General features: G+C 54.5%; 1 protein-coding gene across 17 annotated transcripts in view; it reads right to left on the minus strand.

The window, feature by feature from the left end:
• Positions 1 to 24832, minus strand: part of IQSEC1 (IQ motif and Sec7 domain ArfGEF 1) — a 383968-nt gene that overhangs the window by 45913 nt on the left and 313223 nt on the right. Inside the window, exon 1 of one of the 17 annotated variants that reach the window (XM_074404082.1) lies at positions 23985 to 24323. The exons of 15 other annotated variants lie outside the window; for them this stretch is intronic. In XM_074404082.1, the coding sequence (XP_074260183.1) occupies positions 23985 to 24049 (65 nt within the window). In that variant the 5' untranslated portion in view covers positions 24050 to 24323. Of the gene's footprint in view, positions 1 to 23984; positions 24324 to 24832 lie in introns of those variants that run through there. One more of the 17 variants, XM_074404078.1, reaches the window with a different exon arrangement.

The raw sequence follows: 24832 nt of genomic DNA on the forward strand, positions 1-24832 counted from the left end.
CTTCAAGCCGTCTGAGAACCACCACCCTTCAAGAGTCTCCATATCACTAGAGTCACCCAACTCCCTCCCCACAGCCCCCGCCCACAGCAGCTTCCTTTGGGCCTGGTGTGTGTACCTTGGTGAGAGGGAGAACAGGGAGATCTGAAAATCCTCCCGCTCTATTGCTAAAGCTTTGAGCAGCGCCTTGAAATAAATACTTGCCACCCTAATCAACTGTACAAAGCAGCGAATGAGTTCCCATCTCAGACTTCAGGCCCCAGAGCCTCAGGTCGCAGGGGAGTGACAGCCTCCTGGAAGCCCATTCCACACTGTCTGACCCCAGAGCCCACGCCTCTGCTTTGGGCCTGCACACCTGCACACCTCCCTCCCTCTGTCTCGCCTCGTCTTTACAGCATGGGAGCACGTCTCACACACATGCCTTGGACTGGATCTGTGCTTCCAGGCAGCAGACTGACAGGAAACGACAGCTCGTCCTTAGAGAGATGCACCCGGGCCTCCACTCCTGCAAGGAGGGCTCAAAACAGCCTCGTCACCCTAGGTTCGCAGAAGCACAGAGAGGGACAAGTGGTTTCCCTGCAGGTCCCTGGAGGTGGAGCGGGAAGCCCCTTGGTAGCCCACAGGCTGCTGCTGAGCTGTTGGGAGGCTCTGCCAGGGAGGGGCGTGCAGGACCCTCACTGTGCTGCCCCTGACCCTGGATGAAGAAGCAATGTTCACCGCAAGTCTGAAGGAATTCCACCAAGCTTTCTGACCTGGCCTGAAAACAGCTGTAAGCAGGCAGAGTAGGGCATCCTCCCCTGATGGTGGGGGGTAAGCAAGGGCCCAGGCCTGCCCAAGAACTTGAGAGGGGCCCTTGTTCCCAGTTGGTGGTGGTTTGAGGCAGAGCAGGTGGCAGAAGGAGATCAGGCGGTGGCCACTGAACTCAGAATGGGCAGATGAGAGTGCCCATCACCAACAGTGCAGGGTGTCTTTGGGCCCCAGGGCAGGGTATCTTTGGGATACAACTGCGATAGTGGTAGCCTGAGGCAGGCTTTCTGGGCCTGTGCCAGCCCAGGATTCCGCTCTGGGAACTCCCGTGTTCGTGGCTGCCCTGGATCATTAGGTCTGGAACATGCTTGGGAGAAGCCAGGCCTCCCTCACAGGCATCCTCTCCAGGAAGGGAAGGTCTGACAGTCACCCACGGCCTTCCCTTCCATCTCAGGGCTAGGGTCTCTCCCCCACCCAAATGGCCCCATTAATCTGTCACCAGGTCCTGTCGAGTCTATGAACAGCATCCTCTTGTGCAATGTGGCGGCCCTTCCACACTCCAAAAAATCAAACCCAACTTCAAACCATCCCAGAAGAAAGAAACGGCTGGGCCATCCTACTGCAACCAGTGTGGCGCCACAGGGTTCTTCAGCCAGCGCGGACGAAAGCGAGCACAGCGTGGAATTTTCCATGTAGCTATGAACCCGCTTTGAGCCAGAGGACATCACCTCTTGATGGCCCCAATCAGCAGCTACACAGTGCAGTATTAGACCCTGAAAAAGAGGTTTTTCTGCATTTATCTGAACTGATAAACAAAAAGATAATTTAAGTGAAAATGCCCAGATTGACAAATACATGCAGCCATGGGCACTCTTAGACTCTGCTGGTAGGAGTATAAGTCAGTATAGGAAGTTATCAAGCTTCCATCTCGGGGCTAGGGTCTCTCCCAGAATGTGGGCGCTTGACTATTTCCTGGCTGAATGCGTAAAGATGTTTTGCTCTACAGCAACACCCGGAAGTTCTGGGCTCTCAGCCCCACCCTCCTGATTAGGACTCAGCTTGATCCATTTTCTTCCTGGGGCAGGAAGAACTATCCTATGTCAACCTCTCCCTCTCTAGGGCAGAAACACAGATGCCCTAGTGACAGTGCTTGGCCATAAAGTGAGAGTCACACTTTACCAGCATACATGAGTCTCTAGGTGGGACTTTTGGGTCAGGGAACAGCCAGACTGGCTCCTATATCCCTGCCCTGACCTCCTGAGCTCAGCTACCTGACATCTCACCACCCACTTTAGCTGCCTTGGGGATGCTGCTCCCACAAACCCAGGCCAATGGACAGGACTGGTGAACACATCAGGGTGAGTCCTTAACTGCACCTCTGAATTTATGATCTCTCTCAGACACCTACGCCATGTGCAGGCCGAGGAACGGGCCAAGGCACCTGTTCCAAGTCCCCGAACATTCCTGGAAGTTGAGAGTCTCTGGAACATTCTATGAGAGTTAGGTGGCTGCCGCCCAGCCCTTTTCCAAAGATTTGTGCAAAGGAAATAAGACCAATGTGTGCAGCGGTATATACAAGAACTACCACAGCAGCATTTTTTTTCTGATTATGAACATCTGGAAATAACCTAAATGCACATCGACAAGGGGATGATTGAAATTAATTCTGGGTCCACACAGTGGAAATAACGTCAAGACGGCAGAAAGATCTCGTTTGATGGCTGTTCTAATGAAAAAGCCTTGGGGATTTTTTTGTGGACTATAAGATGAATGTGAGCTGATGTCGTCATGTGGCTGAGAAGTCAGTCACTAACACGAATAAAAAGCCAGGAGTAAAAATAGCCCTGCTGTCCGCCACAGTTCTCAGATACAGCAGAAGACAGTGTCTGAGGGCGGCACAGACGGTCCAGAGCCAGAGGGCGGGGACAGCAGACCTGGGACACCTGCATTCTCCACCCGTTCCTCCCTGGCACACATTGCTAACTGATCACTGACTCCCTCCTGAAGAGCTGGGATGAGCCTCCGCCTCCTTCTAACAGAGCACTCCATACAACTGATCCCAGCTAGCATGTGAGGTGGACTCTACTTGCCAACGCCAGATAACAGTAGTCCAGGAAGCAGTGTAATAGTATGCCCCTATCAAGGGCTGGGGCTGTGCAGCCAGGAGGAAAGCAGCCCCGGGGAGATGCTATGATCCCTGTCATCACGCCTCTGATGACGTGATGACAGGCTGACAAGCCAAGGCTGGAGATTTCTCCTGCAGGCAGAACTATGATTGCCAATACCCAACTTGATGAAGGACACTCTCACGTGGTTAGGGCTGCTTAGGAGGTGGTGAGCTCTCTGTCACTGGAGGTGTGCAGGCTGCGGGAGGTCAGATAGCCATCAGAGAAGTGGTACAAGGGACTCCAACGCTGGCTGGAAGCCTCTATCCCAGCGCCATATAACCTGTCTGAGTCTCCTGTCTTTACACCCAGGCCTCAGCTTAACCCCACTACCTCCACAAGGCTACCCTCACCCCACACACTCTTCCCCACCCCAGGGATCACCTGATCCCGTGTGCAGTCCATCTGCCCCACAGGGGAGTCTTGCTCTGTGATGGCAGGAGACAACCGCTCAAGCATCCCCCGAAGCCTTCGTCTCCAGCAAAAACAGCAATGTCAGGGGCAGGAGGCCTGCTCCTTCCCATAAGACGAGTTCTCTATGTCCGGGATGGGCCTCCAGTGGTGGGACGGGCCGAGGATAGGGCCAGCGAGCATGTAAGGGCCTGGAGCTGCATGTGGATGCATCCACACTCTGCCCCAAGAGCCCACTGCAGGCTCAGGCACAGCCAGCCCTCCTGTCCCAGCCTGGGGACTCCAAGCTCTGATCACTGAAAGGTTGCCCCAAGCTCTTTCCCCGCTCCAGTTTTCCAAACACGCTTTCCTGTGATGGACGTGGTATGTTTTATGTGGGGACATGGCTGAGTGAGGCACTAGATTCCTACAGGACAGTGCTGCAGCGGACACCTCACAGGAATACGGAACACGACTTGGCCTTTTCGCCAAGTGAGGAGTCAAGAGGCTCCCGGGTAAAATTCTGGCTCTACTGTTCACCAGCTGTGTGAACACACTGGGGATTACTGCTGTGCCTCAGGTTTTGTCCCTCGAAACTGGGGTAATTAGTGTTATCTGCCTCACAGGACTGTGGAAACTTAGTGCAGCTGATACGGTAAGGTCCCTAAGAAAGTGCTTGCCTCCTAAAAAGCCCTTTGCAATGGCTATCCCTGGTTATTCTTTGACCTACAAGTCCTGGCAGCTGGAGGCGGGAAGGGCAGACAAGCCTAGTGCCTAAGCCAGGGTCACCTGCCCTGCACCCTGCCTGCTCCTGGGACCCTCTGCGAGATACCCACCTCCAGGCTGGAGAGCCTGACCCCAGGGTGGAGGGATACCTGGACCCAGACACCCTCCCAGACATCCTCCATTGGCCCATTCCCTGCGACTGGGGAGCTCACGGGGATGGGTGAGAGCCGGACAGTCCAACCCTAGCCCCTCAGCCAGACTCGCTGGATGCCACGTCCCGACTAGCCAGGGAGTGAGTCAGGGCAGGGGAGCTGTAGCCTCTCAGCCACAGATGTCTCTAATTATGGCCTATGAAGTCATGAATGATTTTTCTCAAGAAAAATGTTAGCCAGGGGAGGTTCTGGGCACCAGTGAGGGGGCAAGATGAAACCAATGACCCACTGTTCACCTCCAATATTGACGATGACAATGGTAATAACAGCGAATGTCTTCATGGCTAGCAATGTTCTAAGTTGTACATGGAACCCATTCAGTGCTCTCAACACCCTGCAGGCACAGAGAGGTGGCGCCCATCCCCAAGGGCCTATGGGGAGCCTGGCCCTGGAGCCCAAACAGGTACCCATTGTGCTTATGCAACTTCTTACAGAGGAGGCATACACACATGTATATACGCACGTATACGTGTGCGCTCACACACACACACACACACACACACACACACACACACGGATACACATGGGTCTGAATTACATAGCAGCAACTTCTCCATAAACCTGCAGGTATAAGATGCCGTGTCGGGCATGTTTAAAACACATGACCTGTAACCCAGCCACCATCACTGGGAGGGGACTAGGACTGCTTCCTTCTGCAGATGACAAACTCAGAGCTGGGGGAATTGAGTCACTGAGCCAAGATGGCACGTGTAAGACAGTCGTGTGGAACCTGACCCCACACCATGCCTCTGCTGTCTGGCTGCTCGCGGGAAAAGCACGCTGCTGGCAGCTGGGACAGAGCTGGGTCCAGAGCGTAGAGGTCCTGGGGTTGTGCACGGTTATGAGATAAATAAGAGTAAAAAGCCTAGCCACGTGTGGCCACCGACCCCATCACACAGCAAAGCCACCCTCTTCAGAGTGGGCCGGGCCCCGTGCTGGAGGAAGCAGGCAATCTTGAAAGCCTGTCTGTGGTTAAATGTTCATGCCAGCAGCCTCAGGCCAGACTCCCGGCAGTCTGCACAGGCCAGAGCAAAACAGCCTCCTCAAGTATGCATGCCCATCACGCCTCCAGGCCTCGTGGCTTCCCCTACACTCTGTTTTCAGAGTTTCTGATTTCCAGAAAGAGTGTCTAGACTGGGCAGGCACAATTCATTCCCAGCCCTCACAATCTCCCTGCTGGGGGTTTCTGCAGATTTTCACTGCCTAGGCCACATTAATCAAGGTTGGTCATCCAGAGAAAGGAAGGGGATGGTCTTGCTCTGCAGCGGGGTAGCTTCACCTCTATGCCCCAGTCTCGGGGAAGGATGGAACACAGTCAGGCAGGGTCTGTGGTGGTGGGTGGGGGTGGGGCCCACATCCTCTGAGCAAGAGCAGGGACAGCACCTGCCACCCCTGCCAGGTCTCCACAGGGTGGTCCCGGTGCAGAGGGAGCAGGTGGGTGTGTGAGACCAGGGATGGGAGCTTCAGAGAGCTGGCAGTTTTGAACAGTTCAGCAATTTAAGAAGGGGCTGCTTTAAGGGGTAATGCAGGTGTTTAAGCAGGTTCTAGAAAATCAGCCTTTTTGGGCTGATGTGGCTGGGGGTGGGTCACCCCCACATAAACTCACCCACTATGCCACTATGTCACGGGAAAGCCCAGCACAAGTTAACTACACAGATTTCACCCCTACAATGAGCCCATCAAGAGGGTGCTGCTCTTCCTATTCTCCAGATGAGAAAATGGAGGCTCAGGAAGGACCCACGATTGCAGAGCACAGAGCAGAGCCAAAATTCAAATCCATCCCATCTGTCCACTTCTTCCCACTCTGGAATGTTCTCGGGCTTAGAGGTAGTGCCCAAGAGCTAGCCTGGCCTCAAGGAGAAGGATGCAAGTATACGAATAAATGGACCTCAAAGGAAAACGGGGTGTGTAAAGAAGGGACATACAGCTGGCCAGCTGTGGTGGCTCACGCCTGCAATCCCAACACTTTGGAGGCTGAGGTGGGACACTGCTTGAGGCCAGAAGTTTGAGATCAGTCTGAGAAACATAGCAAGGACCTGTCTCCACAAAACACTTTTTAAAAATATTAGCTGGGCATGATGGCAAGTGTCTGCAGTCCCAGTGCTTTGGGAGGCCATGGCAGGAGGATTGCTTGAGGCCAGGAGTTAAAGACCAGCCTGGGTAACATAATGAGACCCCATCTCTACCAAAAATTTTTTTTAATAGCTGGGAGCTGGAAGGGCGCAGCGGCTATGCCTGTAATCCCAGCACTTTGGGAGGCCGAGGTGGGCAGATCACCGAGGTCAGGAGTTCAAGACCAGCCTGGCCAACATGGTAAAACCATCTCTACTAAGAATATAAAAGTTAGCCTGGCATGATAGTACATGCCTGTAATCCCAGCTACTTGGAAGGCTGAGGCAGGAGAATCGTTTGAACCCAGGAGGCAGAGGTTGCAGTGAGCCAAGATCATGCTATTGCACTCCAGCCAGGGCAACAAGAGCAAAACTCTATCTAAAAAAAAAAAAAAAAAAATGCTGGGAGCAGTGTCTCGTGCCTGCAGTCCTGGCTACTCAGGAGGCTGGGACAGTAGGATCCCTTGAGCACAGGATCAAGACTGCAGTTAGCTATGATTACGCCACTGTATTCCAGCCTGGGCCACAGAGCAAGATCCTGCCTCTAAAAAACTTCTTAAAAATGGCCCAGCTGCCGGGCGCGGTGGCTCAAGCCTGTAATCCCAGCACTTTGGGAGGCCGAGGCGGGTGGATCACGAGGTCAAGACATCGAGACCATCCTGGTCAACATGGTGAAACCCCGTCTCTACTAAAAATACAAAAAATTAGCTGGGCATGGTGGTGCGTGCCTGTAATCTGAGCTACTCAGAAGGCTGAGGCAGGAGAATTGCCTGAACCCAGGAGGCGGAGGTTGCGGTGAGCCGAGATCGCGCCATTGCACTCCAGCCTGGGTAACAAGAGCGAAACTCCGTCTCAAAAAAAAAAAAAAAAAAAAAAATGGCCCAGCATGGTGGCTCGCGCCTGTAATCCCAGCACTTCGGGAGGCTGAGGCGGGCGGATCACTTGAGCTCAGGCGTTTGAGACCAGCCTGGCCAACATGGTGAAACTCCATCTTTACTAAAAATATAAAAATGAGCTGGGTGTGGTGGTGCAAGCCTGTAATCCTAGCTATTCAGGAGACTAAGGGATGAGAATCACTTAAACCTGGGAGGCAGAGGTTGTAGAGAGCTGAGACTGTGCCACCCAGCAACAGAGTGAAACTCAGAGTGTACTCCAGCTGGGCAACAGGGTGAAATTCCATCTCAAAAAATTTAAAAAATTATAATAAAAGAGACACAAAGCTGGTGTAGCCAGAAAGACAGGAACAGCGAGGGCTTTCCCAGGGGAGGCCACTTCTGTGCAGGTCAGTCATACCCCCTTCTCTGGTCTTGAGGGGAGGCAGCATCCCCACGGATGCCTAAAGTCTTATAGCCTGGCAAGCAGTTCTGAGAGAATGATGCCTGGCTGCTCACCAAAAGAACTTATGGACCCCTGAGCTCTTTCCTAGAGAGCAGTAGGGTGAGGACCTCCTAGATGAGGCCCAGCAATGCTGGTTGCCTACCCTGGCAGGCAGGGTTGGGATGAACATGACCTAGTAGTGAGTAGGAGGGGTGTGGTTACAGCACCCCTGGTGGAAACCTACAGAGGGTGGAGAGATAGCAAACCAGTGAGCCCTGGAGGAGCACAAGTGATGGGCACAGATGTTGAGTCCCATGCTCAGAGTCTCCAGACATCGCCAGGGGCTGGACGGAGGGGCTGGTGGGGCTGGAGCCCTCAAATCGAAAGACTTAGAGTAAGAGTTTACATGAAGCACTGACATGAAGTGACACCCACCTAAATATCCCATGTGACTTCGCTGGCTAACAGGAGCACCATATCTAAAACAGGACAATCCAGAAGTCACCCTTACAGGGCATGGCGGGGGCAGGTGGGACCAGGAGGGTTTCTGGGTTTAGCCAAGTTTGGAGAAATGAGGATATCCAGGAATTGCAGAGGATCCCAAGACGGGACATTCCACTGGCCAGGCACTGCCCCTTTGAGCCCCAGTAGACAGCCCAACCTCAAGCTCCAAACTGAGGTCCCCACACCAGGCCAGCTCCCCATAGCCTTCCCATCTCAGTGGGGTGCGGCTGAGGTCCTCGGAGCTGCTCCCTGAGCATCACTCTTGCTGACTCTTTCTCACACCCTCCTCCCCACCTGTCAGCACAGGCTGCTCCACCTTCAGCACAGAGCCTGCATCTGCCTGCCTGGCCAGCTTGTGTGGCCCTCATCTTTTCCCTGTGTGACTGCCATGGCCTCTCCAGGCTCTTCTAGCCTCACATGCCACCCCCACCCCCCACCCCTCTCCATCCAGCAGCTGGGGTCCTGTTAAAAGACAACCCTGACCACCTCTCCTGTTACTTGGTGGGATTTAGAGCCCAAGTCCTCACACTAACCCAGAAGACTGCAGGACCCAGCCATTACTCCTGCCACCCTCCTCTGCACCCCTGGCCACTCCAGCCCAGCCCTCTGGCCTCCTGGCCGTTCCTCTCTGCTCTGCCACGCTCCCACCCCAGGACCTGTTCAGATGCTGTTCCCGCTGCTCAGCGTAGCCTTCCCCCAGTCCGCCTGGCTCCCACCCTCGCTCCATTCAGGTCTCTGAAGATAACTGGAGAGGTGTAGCTGAGAAGGAAGAGGAGGAGATGGGGAGGTGGCTGAAGAGAGATGGGGACGGCAGGAAGGCATGTGGTTTAAGTTGGGAAGAGACATGAGCATATCTGAATGGTGACAGGCAGCAACCCCGAGTGGAGGAAGAGGTCGGGCTGGTGGGTAGGCGCGTGGCAAGGCGGGAACCCTCCTCTGTGGCCTCACTGTTCTCTGAGGGGCAGGGAGGGAGGCCATTCAGCTGCTGAGGGGGCCTGATCCTTCATCCCCCCTAGCAAGCTGGGGCTCTGCCAGGGCCAATTTCAGGAAGACAGGTCTGAATTGAGCAAGCCAGGGGGCAACAGAGAATGCCTCCGACCGTGTCTGGCTGCAGGGAGCACACCCACAGCACCGTCTCCATGCCTCTTGGCCTCCGTGCACCCAAGACAGACTTGTCTAATGTCCCCTCAGAGCCTGGAACTGCGGGGGCAGCCTGGCCCCACTGGCAAGAGGATACTGAGGCTGACTGTCCTGTTGCCTCCAGGGAAGAGGGCCCTGGGCGGAGACCAGCCTCACTGACATCCGCCTGGCCTCAGGCCTGCCCTGCCGAGGCTCAGATGAGGTTTGGCCCCAGCTCCGCCTCAGGCTGCAGCGTTATCTTTAACGACTGGCACCAAGGCATCCAGAAGTGGCTTTTATATATGTAGAAAAATATAGGACTCAAACACAAACTTTTCAAAGTGGGGGCTGTTTTTAGAGCTTTGCTTACTGATCCAACATCCAGCATCTCCCCATGTGTCAGCAGCTGCTAGTGAGACGGGCAGGCGGCATGAGGATTTCGGCAGCAGTCAGGGTGCAGGGGGCTTCTCAGGCTGCCCACCATACCAAGGAAGACGCAGTTTTTCACACTGTCCCTGCCCTCTGGTCCCAAGCACTCTGTACAGCTCTGTCAGGCACTGACCACCCTGATGTCATGACAGGAACGACAGCAACATTCTGGGCTAGAGTCCAACACTTGAGTTGGAACCCCAACTTCTTTGATCCTTGGTTTCCCACCTGCACAGTGGGGCAAGGCCGCCCTTCATTGCATCACAGTGGAGCCAGTGAGTCAGTGTCCCAGGAAGCCCCACCAATGGCTAATGCCATGCCTAATTAGAGGGTAATTATTTCAGGAGAGACCTCCGGTCCTTAGACAGGGCTTGTTCTCATCAGCACATAGCCAGAGGGGAGAAAGAAAGGTCTCCGTGTCCTGTGAACCCAGGGCCACACGGCCAAGGCAGCCCTTATCCTGTCAACATGTTTTCAAGGCAGTCTTTCCGGCCCCAGGGAGGGGGTGGCTCCAACCTCCGCAGCCCAGGCCTCCCAAACATAAAGAGCACCGTCAGCCTACAGGAGCCAGGCCACCCTGCACGGCTGCCGTGAGGCCCTCTCACTCAAAGAGCTCAGGGACCCGAAGTAGTTTTGGAGATGAGAAAGCCAGTTCCAGGAGACAGGCTGGGAATGAGAGGCCAGCCCCCAGATCCTAGAATCAGATCTGCCCTGCCCCTCACAGCTTCAGGGGCTCCCATGGGAAAGAGCCTGAGGGCCTCGGCTACGGATCAGTGGCAGCGTGTGCACAGGGCCAGGAGAGGCCGCAGGACACACAGACAGCGGCGCAGGCTGTCTGATGGGGGCTGCATGGCAAACGTGGGGGAGAGGGGTCCCCCTCAGCAGGAAGGAAGGAAAAGAGGGATCTGCAGGGGCCATCTCCCCAGACCTCTACTGTCTATCACATCAAGCCCTTAGGTTTCCTCACAGCATGGGTCCGTATCTGACTCCATCTTTTCTCTTGCTTTCTTATTTCTAAGTCTGTCTCTCCCCATGAGGAGATCAGCTCCGGAAGGGCAGTGTCTGTCTGTTTTCCTCACCAAAGTATCCACAGAGCCTAAATGGGCAGTGGGGCAAGGCCGCCCCTTCACGGCATCACAGTGGAGTCAGTGAGACAGTGAGACAGGGCACACCGCACATGCTCAGTCTCAATCGGTTGAATGAATGAACGATGCTGCTGGTGACCAGGCGACCTGCACAGCCCTGGGAAGTAGATGCCAGCACTCCCAACACACAGGTGTTAGGACAGGATGCCCTGCGGTCAGGATGGAGAGCCACAGAGCAGGGCAGCATGGGTTCCCCGTGCCAAAGCATGGCTGGCTGTCTTCTCCCTCTCCTGCAACTCCACAGGTGGGAGCACCGAAGCCTGGAGAGAACAGAGACTCAACAGTCATGCAGCTGACGCGCAGCCTGGCCTGGCAGAGCCCCTGACTCTGGACCTGTGTCCACACTTCCCCTTTGCCCTGCAGCTGGGTAGTGGAAACACTAAAGAACTACAGAAACTGTGAGTTTCTCCACCGTACAGACACACGCTCACTGCACTGAAAACACCGTCCCGCAGGACTCAAGTCACCCATACCAAAATCAGCCCCACCCCTCGAGGACGCCCTAGGCTCAGCTGTCTGTGTGTTGCTTCTGTCCTGTGCCCACCCCACACTCCCACAGTCCTGGGAGGCCCACCGGGATGGGCCGGGCACTGGCGGGGCCTCAGAAAGGAAGCAGGGGCAGACTGGCTCCACAGGCTGGCAACCTGTACTTTCACTTGGGCCGAGAGCCAGCTGGCAGGGTGGCTGTGAGGCTCTGGATGGGGGACCGATGCAAACACCCTGCAATCAATCCCAGCCAGGGCCTCTGCCTGGTGAGGCGTCACTACAACAGGCATCACTATCAGTGCCACAGAGGGGCCCCAACCTCCCTGAGGATCTCACCCCACATATTGGGGACCAGAGCACCAAACCACGGTAACAGGCCAAAAACAGGAAAAGTCAGCCCCTAATGCCAATCCTGTAGCCAACCCCAGGACAGGCAGCCTTTAAAGAGAGGGGCTAGGCAAAGCCCTTTATTCTCCTGAGTACCACCTGGGCCAGGGCCAAGGTGAGGATGAGGCCCGTCTCTCAGGGGTCCTCAGCCTCACCCTGGGAGAGCTGGTTAGGAGACCTGGAACCCCCACACCTGCACCCCATAAGGAGACCTCAGACCGCACAGAGCTGTCTGGAAGACAGACTCTGTGTGGGGCGCTCACAAGGTCTCCAACGCAGACTGGCAGCCCCTAGTCCAACTTGGTCCACAAAACATGCTCTTTGTGGCCCAAACAGTGTTTCAAAAACTAGAATGAATCATTAACATTTCAGCATCTTAAGATTTCATATGAAAATCTAAGTTTCTGACTTAACTTGGCGACCTGGCCACCCTGGGGCCATATTCCCACTTGATGACAGTCAGACGAAGCTAGGTGGCAGCCACATCCATCTGGCAGCACATGCTCCACCACCACCACAGTCCCCACCGCTCCCTATTGCCCACCCAAACCGGGGCCGCCCTTCTCTTCCTGCCTGTTGACGGCATCCGTGTTTGACTATGATGCTTACGCAGGACCAAAATTCAAGGCCTAACACAAAGAACACAACTAGGATCTACAGCTTGGGATCAGTTGTTCCCAAGAAACCTAATTTAGAACACCAATTCCCGAGAGGCAGGGTTCAAGAATTCCCATAGCTCTGCATGGCTGGTGGGAACACCAAGGCCTTCTGCTCCACTGGGTCCTCTGAGTGTGTGGTTTTTACAAGGCTCAACCAAATTAATATCATCACAGTGACCACAATCCACAATCCCATGGTCATCATAACCACCAAGCCTTAATTCACCAGACGCCCTCGTTCCTAAGTTTCAGAGGGTTAGGATGTAATTTTCAGAGGTTAGGATGTAAAGCCATCTGATACCTGGTGTTTATTCCAAAACTGGACTCTAGGAGGATGTCCTGGGGTTCGAACTCAAGCTGTCCCCACCCTCACAGCCCTCTCTGTCCACCTGTGAGAATGCCAACCTGAGTTTGGAAGGATGCCCAATGACTCCAGAAGCATCCCTAGGGAGTGTAGGGAGAGCTCTGGGTGCAATCGGGAGACTAGGTCTCTCTACAGCTCCCCAACTTCCAGGCTGAGAGGCCCCAGATGAGTGCCCTCCACTCTGGGCTTCTGTTGTCTCATCTTCACAATGGGTGTCACTCCTGCCCCGCTTGCCCAACAGGAGCGTGGGAATCGAGGGAAGACACACTTTGCCAACTGTAAATCCCATGTGGAGCTGTTTCTGCTCTGTGCCGTCAGCCAGAGAGGAAGAGCTCAACCCCCTCAGCTCCTCAAGTCTTTGCGGGGCTTGTCCGGGTCAGAAAGAGGGACATCAGGAGAAGTGTTCCCCAGCTCAGAGCCAAATTAAGCCCCACGAGATGAGGAAACCAGATACCTCTATCTCTGTGCCTGCATAGAGAGCTTTATGCTTCCAAATGCCTCCTTCCTTCTACTCTGCCACAGCTTACCTGGTCTCAAGACAAAGTTTTTAAGACTGCTTGTGTTGCCATGATCTCATCTGCATGGCCTCATCCTCTCTCCTTTCTTCCTGTATTTTCTTTGTTAACCATTCCTATAGCCTGCCCTCTGCCAGATGCTTGCCCCTGGCTAAGGAGGGTGGTTCTTTTTGGTTCTGAGTGCACAGGGATGACCAGAAGCTTCCAAGCCCTGAGCTCGCTCGGAAAGATTTTTCAGAATATACACACACACAGAGCCAAAAATCTTTTCGGCTGAGCCAAATTAAATACAGAGGCCTCTAGTTATTTCCATACGCACCAAATGGACTTAAATAAAGCCATTCTCTGTGGTAGACTCCAGCACACGGAGCTGGGTTGGGCCCCAGGGACGCCCCGGGAGAGCCAGGCTGGAGGCACAGGCTGGGGAGGCTGGCTCCGGACAGAGTGTGAGCAGAGAGGAAGAGACAGATGCCCATCGTGCAGAAGGCCTTCCTCATGGCCCGCCCTGCCAGCCAGGGCCTGTGGTGCGGCCATCTTGGCCCAGACAATCTTGGTCTTTTTAGCTGCATGGCAAAACAAAGGAACGAAGGGCATTCCCATGTACCCCCTGCCCCATCACAGGCACAGCCACTATCAACATCCCCACTAGAGTGGCACATTCTTACAGTCCATGAACCTATGGTGACACATCATCACCACCAGGGTCCACGATCTACATTCGCCTTCACTCTTGGTGTTGTAAACAGCAACCTTTTGAAGAAGGTGCTATATCGTCTTCCCATTTTGTGGATGAAGAGACTAAGGCACAGAGAGGTGATGTAACTTACCCGAGGCCATGTGACTCACACAGAAAGTAAGGAGGGATGAGGTTAGCTGAGGCCCTGGGCCACTTGTCCATGGCCTGAGTTGCTTCACACCTCCCTGCCTGTCATGTTCTTCCCTCTGCGCGGCCAGCCTACCACCCTGCCAGCCCATCAAATTCCCCCTGCCCTTGCAGACCTGGTGCAAGTGCTGCCCAGACTGCCGCACAGCACCTGCCAGGCCCCATGGCAAGTTAGTGATCTGCTCACAGCACCCAGCACAGGGGCACACAAAGGGTCTTGGGGACAAATGAAGGCTGAGGGTAGGACACACTATTCCCTTCAACCTCCCCCACCTACAACAGTGGCACACAGAGCTCTTCCCTGGCAACTGTCTGGTATCCAGCAGGCAGGAGCTGTGTGGCCCTGAACAGATGACTTGGCCTCTCTGTGCCTGGTTCTCAGCCATAAAATGGGGGTATTACCTACCACGCAGGGCTGCTGCGAGGGCCATATGGTAACATGCACACAAATCCTCCGCCTGGGGCTCATTACGCAAGAAATGCAGAGTAGCTGCTGCCACTGTCACGATTTAGGACTGTCATCGCTTCGCTGTACTGCATGGTCCCATAGGGGCTAGAGGGAGATGAACAGGCCAGAGAGGAAGAGGCCTGAAGGAGCACAGACCATCTGACTCCACACCAGCACCCACGCCTGGGGAGCACAAGGGGTGCCTGGCCAGGATATGGCCATGCCAAGGGTGTGACTTTGGCTTGTTTTGGCTTGTTTTTAACTACGCTGGGTTTTGGGGGCACTCTATGTACCAAGCACTGTGCTAGGAGCTAGGGTAGCAACCACACATTCAACATGAGGACAGTGGCTGAAATGTGTCAGCATTTGCTACATGCCAGGCTCTGAGCCCAGTGCAGCACTGGGTGATGACGGCCAAGGCGAGTAAAGGTGATGGGAGGGTCTAGGATGACTGTGGCATTCTCAGTGAAGCCCAAGAGGATCAGATGAAGACATGGAAGAGAAGCAGATTTGGGAAGAGGGAGATAATACGTGTCCTTTGGAATGTGCAGATACAGGTGCCCATGAGACCCCTAGAGAGGGTTGCTGGGTCGGGGACAGGATGTCAGGGCTTGGGCTAGAGCCAGATCGGAAACCCCAGGAAGGAAGAGACTCCATGAAGTGAAAAAGCAAACAGGGCTGGGCAGAGGCCCAGGGACCCCCAGTGCTGAATGGCCACCCAGGGGACCAGCAAGATGAGGGGCTGACATGTCTGGGAAGGTGGCAGGGGCCGCAGCCTGGCTCTACCACCTGGCAAGGGGAAAGCCAAGGAAACAGGCAGGGCCCTGAGGAGCTTGAAGCTGAGAGCCACAATACCACCCCGGGGACCCCCAATCCGATGGGAGAGGCTGAGAGTCCATTCCACACCCCACCCACCAGGGGTCCTAGGGAGATAGAAGAGAAGTGAGTTCTCCTACCCTAGCCCAGAAAGGCCCTGTCTGATGGAGAAGCCCCAGGCCTAGCCTCTCCCAGTCACTTCCAGGCACAGGGCATCCCAGATGGTCACCAGGCTGGGAAACTGGCCCAAGCTCAGAGTTCTGGAGTTGGGCCGGCACAGCTAAGGGCTATTCAAGGGACACTGTGGTCTGCCCCAGGCGCCCGCTCCAGTGACATGACTTTTCCAAGGCTAGAAATGAGGCCAACCATGAGACAGGCCCTTGATATAAAATCAACAAAATGTCTGGGATTAAACCTAATCCCGGGCAATGAAATAAAACTGCACATAGGGATCATTGCACCATTCTACTTTTGTATGTTGAAAATTTTACATAACCAAAAGCTAAAAATAACGCTAAGACTCTGCTATCACATCAAGGCCCATTATCTTCTTGGGCCATTTTGCCATTTTTACTAAGCACAAACAAAAAAACTCCAACCCTGCTCATTTAAATGATGGCTCTGAGAACAGTCAATGACCCAGAAGGAACAGAGAATTCACGTTCCTGCAACCGCACCTCCCCCTCCCCCAGCAGCAGAGGAAAGAGCTGCTTCCCCAAACACTTCCTCTCTACCGCACCCTCACCCCACAGGAATAGCAGCACTGCAATGGCAATGACGACGGCTGGAGAGAACGGCAGTGCAGTGGGCAGGGGGCATCACAGCAGCTGGCACTTACTGAACACCTACTACGTGCCTGGCGCTACTTCAAGCCGCTCTCTCCAACATCTGGGGTGGACAGTTGTCCTGATCCCATCAGGGAATCTGATGATGGTTCTTAGCCCAGATGACTTCCTGGGGCTGGTGAACATGTTTTTGAGGTTGGAGGCACTGGGTAGAGCTTCCGAGGCTTCTCCTTCCACTCTGCTGACCATAGTGCACCTCTATAACCATCCACGGTGGCTGTTCAGGGAACCCAATGCTGCCCCTGGGGTGTGCACAGCTGGGGCCTCCGGGTTTTGTCTCTCCTGCTCCTCCCTGGTCCCCTGCCTCTCCGTGCCTCCGCCTCAGGCTCCATTCTCACAAGCTGCTCCCCAGCAACGTCAGGGAGGGGAATGAGGGCCCATATATTAACCAGAGGACCAAGTCTATGTTTCACAGAGCTTGAATATGTTATTTTCATTTTCTAGGCTCCGTTTCCTCATCTGTTAAATGAGAATAATGCCAGTGATGTCACAAGGTTCTTGGTTCCAATCAGATAGGTATGTGTGAAGTTCAAAGGCCATCCAAATGCCAGTACCACCGTTTTCATTCTGTAGCCTGTTCCAGCCCCAGTCTCAATCCTGTGCCAACTTCAGACCCACTAAAAACAGGTGAGGCTTTACCCAAACCCAACTGACTCCCCTTCCCCTTCCTGCTGGCGTGCATGGGCACCTGTTGTGTGCGTGCTACCCAACATTGCCTCTCCCTCCATTATCTCCATTTGACAGACACGGAGGCAGTAGCTTGCAGTGGCGACCACCTTGCCCTGGCCACACATCCAGGAAGGGGCAGAAATGGGGTTCACATTTCTCCAGCTCCAGATGCCACCTCTGCCCACTGCAGCAAGCTGCCTCCCCTCCCAGGCAGACAGACCAGCTGGAAAGGACAGAACAGCAGAACCAGGGACTAGAGTTCACCACCCCTGAGGCCAGGCTCTGGAGCTTTGCACCTTATTAGGTGCCAGAAGCAACTCCAGGTACCACCAGGAAGCCAGAGTTGCCCAAAGCCTCAGAAGCTCAGCACAGGCCACCACCTGAGGGTTCCAGAGGCACCACAGCTCTGCTCCAACTTACACAGGGCTGGGGGCCTCTACCTTGATGTCCCCAGGCCTCAGGGTGTCTCTCACACATGGTGCAGGACATTGACCCATCCTGTCTAAAGAAATCTTCATCTTAGCCCAACTGCAAGCCACCTTACTTTGCAATCTCCCCAATCCACAGGCAAAGCGATTTTCTTAATACCTTTAACCATCCACTTCTTTGTGGGCTGTCTGGACAGCACACTACAAGCACACACTAAAGTCCATGCGCTAACTCACTTCTTACTGCATCTGCCATCTGTCACACTCACTTCTTATCAAGTGAGTACGTCTGCAGCCCTTTAACTTCTTCCCCTCACCACCACTGTCTCTTTGTACCCCTCTCTTTTAACCCTGGTCTTGTCTATGGCCAAAAAGATAAACAATCCACTCCCATCTAGGAACGTATCTCCTCAAACAAGTAATACAGTCCAGTTCCACACAGTCAAACTTCTTGGGCCTAAAATAGCAGCTAAAGGATGCCATTTATCTGGTGTTGACTATGCACTGCTTAAGCACTTACGTGGATTCATTCATTTAATCCTCACAACAACTCCATGGCCTCCTCCTATCATCCATATTTTACCAGTGGGGGAAACTGAGGCACAGAAAGGCTAAGGAAGGTACCCAAGATCACAGGGACAATGAGGAGCAGAGCTGGTGTTAGAGCTGGCGTTAGAGTTATAGGTAGTCTGACTACAGAATCTGCCTCCCTAACCACTGGGCTAAACATCCTGCATCTGCAAATAAGGATCATGAGGCTCATTCTTCTTCTCACGTGTGTTCAAACTGAAGCTCAGAAAGGGATGGGATGAGATGGGTGACTGACACCAGGGCTCTAGGAAGGGGGATGACCAAAGGCCAATCAGGGCCAGTTCTAGACAGCCCTTTCTGAAAGGCTTTCTCTCTCAGGACGGGAGACCTTCTAGCTTAGGGACAGCCAGAATAAAGACAACAATGACTATAGCTAACACCCACCAGGCCCTTGCTGTGTTACCGCGAGACACTGTTTACATGCTTTACATGTATTCATGCATTTCATGATTATACCACCTACCCTCCCAGCCAGAAATAGAAAAGCAAACACCACTGACTTCTGTAAATGGCATCAGGGGAAAAGTATTCATGCTGGCAGACAGACTCTGACCCTGCCTGGGCAGTAGGGGATTTTGGGAGAAACCTTCCAGTTTGTGTGAATTAACAGGCCTCCTCCCAGGTGCAGACGCGTTCCAAATTTTCCAGATTATTATTATTTTCTTTTCCGGAGACAGAGTCTCACTCTGTCGCCAGGCTGGAGTACAGTGGCATAATCTCAGCTCACTGCAACCTCCACCTCCTGGGTACAAGTGATTCTCCTGCCTCGGCCTCCCAAATAGCTGAGATTACAGGCATCCGCCACCAAGCCCAGCTAATTTTTTTCATTTTCAGTAGAGACAGGGTTTCATCATGTTGGCCAGGATGGTCTCAATCTCCTGACCTTGTGATCCACCCGCCTCGGACTCCCAAAGTGCTGCGATTACAGGTGTGAGCCACCACACCCAGCCAATTTTCCAGCTTATTAATGATCCCTTTCCCCTCCCATGGGATCAAGTTCAGTAACCACATGTGTGTGTGTCTTCTAATGATGTCAAAAGCCCTAGCCTTGGGTTTCCTCATCATGCAGAAGCCTGTCAAGTTCGCATGGGTCCCTCAGTCAGTCAGGGGACAGTCAGTTTTTGTCCTCAGGACCCTGCTCCAAGCAGTCTGGGCCTGTGGCTGTGCACAGCACACAAGCATGATACCCCGAAAAGCCTGCAAGTGCAAAGAACCCTGTCCCAGAATCCTGCTGGAGAGCCTGAGGATGCAGCTCTTGGGTTTTGTGGGGAAAGAGACAAGATGCCAGGAAAGCCTGGGGAGTGGTCATCAACCAGCTTGTGGGCTGGGACATCTGGGAGTATGCTGGGAATCCAGACACCAGGGGATACCAGACACCTGTTCTGGCAGCATAGGGAAGATGCAAAAGGCTCCATTCATGGTGGTGACATATTTTGCCAAAGATCATTTAATCCCAGAGGAAGCAGAGCCCGGCCATGAAGTAAATACACAGACCCTGAAGTCAGGCAGGCCGAGTTCAAACCCCAACTCTAGCACTCTAGCAACCTTAGCACTAAATGGCAACTGTTGCCATTTAGTTAATAATATTAATATTATTATTACTGTGCTTTGAACAAAGAGGGAAAAAATGCAGTCACAGCTTCTCATCTTTACAAACAGGGAGGGGACTCTTGCTGTGGTTCTCCAACGGGATCTTAAGTTCAAATCAAACTGTCACTATGTCGGGAAACGAGGAGATAAAATGGAAAGAATGGGCCTTTCCACCACAGAGCAGCGAAGCTGCAGGCACAGATCCACAAGGCAAAGCAGCTGGGATGCAAGAAGATTTCACAAAAAGCCACACAGGCTCCAGAAATCAGTCTTCAACCTCACAAATCATCAAAAAAGAAAACTCTGAGGAACCATTTTAACTCAGTGATAATTTCACTAAAGGGAAAAGGTGCTAATAATGGTGATGGTGATGACAGCCACCATTTGTTGGGCACCTATCTGTAAGCATCAGTCACCAGGCAAAGCTGCACATCCCCCATACCCCCGGGGTGTCTTTTGGATCCGTTTCACGGATGAGAAAAATCAAGACTTAGACAGGAGGCAGCATATCTGAGGCCACACAGCCAGGAAGAGGTGGAGTCAGGGTTTTGGGTGATCCCCAAGTCCTGTGCTCTGTGCTGTACCATTTCACACTACCAACCTCAGTGCTTCGACATCTAGCCCCGTCCTGGTACAAAGTAGGTGCTCAGTAAATGTCTGTTATGGCACATAAAGGAACACAGGAAAGTGAAACGCTGGGTTTCCTCTGGGTCACACATACCTCTCCAGAGAACAACACATTTCTCCAAGCCCAAGAGAGCATGTGTGCACTTGTTGACAACTACATTTAAGGATGCTTTCATTCACTGACAACTGGCTATGTCTACCACGTGGCCAGGCGCTGTGCTAGGCAGGCATCGGGGTTCCAGCCGCAGGGCCAGGGCTTGGAGGGGCACTTGCCCAACTCAGGGTACAACAGTGGCAGCCAGGATAGTGGCAGGTCCAGGTGGCACCATGCCACACTTCCACCATAATTGCCATCAACTTTCTGTCTGCAGCAGCTCACGCAGTCGGAGCAGCCAAATTCTCTAAGGCCATGCCAATTAATTCTTCAAGAGCCTTAATGGCCTCTAAACTCATTACAATTTGCTTTTGAGGACCAAAGATAAATCACACTCAAGAGCATACCTCCCCTACACACACACACACACACACACACACACACACACACACGCTTGCACAGGAGCCCTCTCCCTAGGCCTCCGGTGGTGTTCAAGCCCATCTGGGTTGTGCATCACCTTGCCCCTGTGCTTACTGGCGGATATTCCACGTCATCATAATTCAAAGGAAATTTACAAAACAGGAAGAAAGAAAATCCAGTGGGTCATGGGCGCTTGGGAAGAGCAGAGTGCTGACTTGGACAAACACGGCATCTGACTGGAGTCCCTAGGCTGCAGTGCAATGGCCTTCAGACATCCACATTCTCAGAGCACTCCTTGAAGCAGTGTTATCATTCCCTTTCACAGAAGGGGAAACAGGCTTGGAGGGATGTGGTAACTTGCATACACTCACAAAACTGAGCTGGGATTTGAAACAAAATCTGTTTGCCTCCTCAAGCCCTTCTTTCCTGATGTCTCAAGCTGCCCAGGATTCCAGATTCTCCTGGCAAACCAAGATTCCACAGTCTGCAGAGTCCAGACAGATAAAACCGTATGCGCATACAAGCACACACATACACCAAGCTCCTGCAGTCCTGGGTGCCCTGTCCAATCCTGTCAAGAAATATCTATTTGCCCAGTTGTCACGACACTGTTTGACTATGCAGCTGTCAGTCTTGTCCATGTTTTTGAACTGAAGCTGTGTAAATATTAGTGCAACCGGTTCATAGTCCGACTTCCTTAAATGAAGGCCTGAAAATCCTGGCAGGGCTAGTCAGGGCCTCCAGAGGTCTCCATCACAATGTTGGGGTTCTCCTGTAGGCTCCCCATGTGATATTCTGGCCAAGGCACTGTGTCCTCTTAGTGTGTATATGCTTTTCAAAAACAAGGGTGAGCAGAGTCCTGTGTTGCCACAAGGCTCAAACAGCAAAGCATCGAAGTGCCACACATGCTCTTGGAAAGAAGCCTGTATTTATAGGGTGGTGTACGGTGGCATGGCTGGACCCAGGAGCAGTTATCTTGGGCCTGTTATAGACTGGGGCGGGAGGAGGGGGGTCCCCTGAGGTTTCTGGACCATGATGCATCCCATCTGGGTTTAGAGAAGGGGAGATGGCCAGCTGGAAGGACTCTGGCCCATGGGAGGTTCCTCAGCCCAAGGAGCATCTAGCTTTGCCTCCACAGGCCAGGGACTGGGCTGATTTCCTCTAGCCCTCCCCCAAGCTTCCCACAGAACCACATACCAGATGCTTCAGAGCAAATAAATGGTACCCACCTGTTCTGAGGCTGATGGGCAAACTGTGGGCTACACCTGAGTGAGGCTTCTCAACCTCTAAGACAGGCGTCCCCAAACTTTTTACACAGGGGGCCAGTTCACTGTCCCTCAGACCATTGGAGGGCCGCCACGTACTGTGCTCCTCTCACTGACCACCAATGAAAGAGGTGCCCCTTCCTGAATGCGGCGGGGGACCGGATAAACGGCCTCAGGGGGCCGCATGCGGCCCATGGGCCGTAGTTTAGGGACGCCTGCTCTAAGACCTCAGGCTCATGCTCTGAGACTAGGGGAGCAGCTGTTCATCACCAACCCAGACCACAGAAGGATCCAAGCAGTCTTCCCTGCAGCTGGAAGACTGAGATAAGATACCCAGAGGGACTTCTAATGAGAAGGGACATGGGGCTAAGAAGTATGCAAAAGAGGTGGCCCGGACATGCCAACTAGAATGGTGATACTGAAAAGGTCCTAATGGAGGGACAGAAAAACCCAACACTCCTTTCAGCTCAGAGGGAAGAGGGAGGTGCAGCCAGAAGAGCACGCTAATGGTTTCTTATGGATACCATGTTCTCCAACTAGACTGCTGGTTTCATGAGGACAAAAACTCCGAGTTTGTTCACTGATATGTCACTGGTGTCTAGAGCAGGGACTGGTACACAGCAGGCACTTAATAAACCTCGGAGCCTTAGTACTGACGAGACTGAGCGCTCAGCCTCAATTTGCTCTCCGGCAGTATGAGGATGCTGGTACCACAAGAATAAGGAGCAATTGCAATACTGGGTGGGACAGCTGACGGACTCTGACGGCTGCGGGTGTGTGGGGGATATGAATAACACGACCCCCATGCCCAGACTGCTGCCGCTGATTCCAGACAGATGGTCCTGCAGCTGCAGCGTGCCTGGCCTCCACCCCAGACGCAAGGAGCAAGAGGTCCTTGGGAAGCCCCCCACAACCCCATTTGGTGCCTCAGGCCCAGAAATCCAGGCCCCTGGGGTGAGAAGGAGGCAGAGGGGGACATATGCACGTTCTCAGCGCACCTGCTGGACATGCGCGGCACAATTTTTGAACTGAAAGATCAAACAGCTCCAGGTGGGCTTCCTCCAGAGGGGGCCTGACATAAGCCAATTCAGCTTGTCAACAAATCCTCTTAGCCCCACCCCCCTGCTCCTCAGAGGGGCCTGCAGATAGCTCAGGGGGCAGCTGTGCTGGTCACTGGAGAAAGGAAATCAATATTCCCAGCACATACACACTCTCTTTCTCCCTTTCTCTCCATAAACACGGGCCCTTGGACGCTCAGACAGCCGCCCACAGGCCCGGAAGCAGAAAAGGGTTGGCCCCTCTGACACACCAGACTCCATCCCTGACCACACCAGGTACACACTCATCACCACCCATAAACAAAGCCCCTCACCTCCGCACCCTGCCACAAACAGCAGCCACACTCCTAAGTGCACTCCCAAGAGGCCCTGCCAGGCACACAGTACCCGACTAAAGCTGTTGGCACACCTGGGACGCCTGTTTGCTCAAGTCGTCCACCCTCGTACACACTCAGAGGCTCGTAGACAGGACAGACACATCAATCCAGACACAGGCCCAACGTCTGGAATAGACAGGCCTGCAAGAGGCCTCCCTGGCAGCCCCTGCCCTGCCTGCAGTTGGAAACAGGCACAGACCCGCTGGGCACCCTCCCACCAACTCTCCTCCACTCTCCCTTCTGCCCTTCACCTCGCACCCACTCCGAGTCCCACTGTTTCCCCCTCACTCCCACAAACACAAACTCACCCCCACAATTTGCACCTCAACAGGCCCTCGGTCGCAAACACACTTTCATCCGGAGACCCTCCCGGGGGACACACAGCGCTCCTATCCCAAGGGCGCGTCTCTCCCACGCACAAACTCTGGTCCTGCTTGCTCGTCTCCTACCCAAACCTACAGTCTCGCGGATGCACCCTGCCCCGCACGCAGGGCGCCCAGTCCCGACAGTCACCCGCACTCCGCACACGCGTCTCCGCAGCCTCCGCCAGCCCACCGCTCAGCTCCCGGGAAGGCCGGTCGCCCCGCGCCGCGCCCTCACCCGCTGTCAAGCTCCAGCTCCAGCAGGGACTGGGTCCTCTCGGAGTTGCAGTGCAGGCACCACATGGCGGCCGTAGCGGGAGCGGGCCGGGCCGGGACCCGGGACCCAGGCCCAGCCAAGGCAGCCGACTCCCGCCAGCGGCCGCCAGATGCCGGGGCGGACACCCGGCCACCCGGAGACACGAACACCCGCCACACGACCACGTCGGGTCTCCTGGCCCAGTGGCCGCCGGCTCCTGCGGCCCCGGCCCGGAGTCCGTGCCCTAGGCCAGCCGAGCCCGCCCCTCCACCGCCGCCCGCTAGGCGCAGCGCGAGGCCGGGCCGGAGGAATGTGGTCCTAGAGGGGGCGAGGCCGTGAGGGGGCGGGGCCGGAGGGCGAGCTGGGGGCGGGGCTGCGCGCGGGGGCGGGGCTGCGCGCGGGGGCGGGGCTGCGCGCGGGGGCGGGGCTGCGCGCGGGGGCGGGGCTGCGCGCGGGGGCGGGGCTGCGCGGAGCGTGTAGGGAAGGGACTGCAGGAGGGGTGGCCACGCGGAGCCGCGGAAGCAGCACAGGGGGCGGGGCTACGCGCAGGGGCCCGGCCGAGCCGAGGCGCTGAATGGCGAGCGCAAGGGCGGAGTCCCAGACACTGCATCCAGGTCCCAGCGCGCGAGGCCTCTGTTCTAGTAGGAGGGCTCTGCTACCCTACTAGGAGCCAGTTCTCCCTCCCCAGCGTGTAACCACAACAGACACAAAGCGCCAACCCCCCCAACCAGAGCCTACTCCGCTGATGGCACCAACCTCTGCCTATCCTGATTTTGCCTTCCGTTTATAAAACCTGGCCTTTGCTCGCCTGTAGAGAACCGTGTGGTTCT

Source organism: Saimiri boliviensis, chromosome 8 (assembly GCF_048565385.1).
Source record: "Saimiri boliviensis isolate mSaiBol1 chromosome 8, mSaiBol1.pri, whole genome shotgun sequence".
Classification (NCBI taxonomy): Eukaryota; Metazoa; Chordata; class Mammalia; order Primates; family Cebidae; genus Saimiri; species Saimiri boliviensis.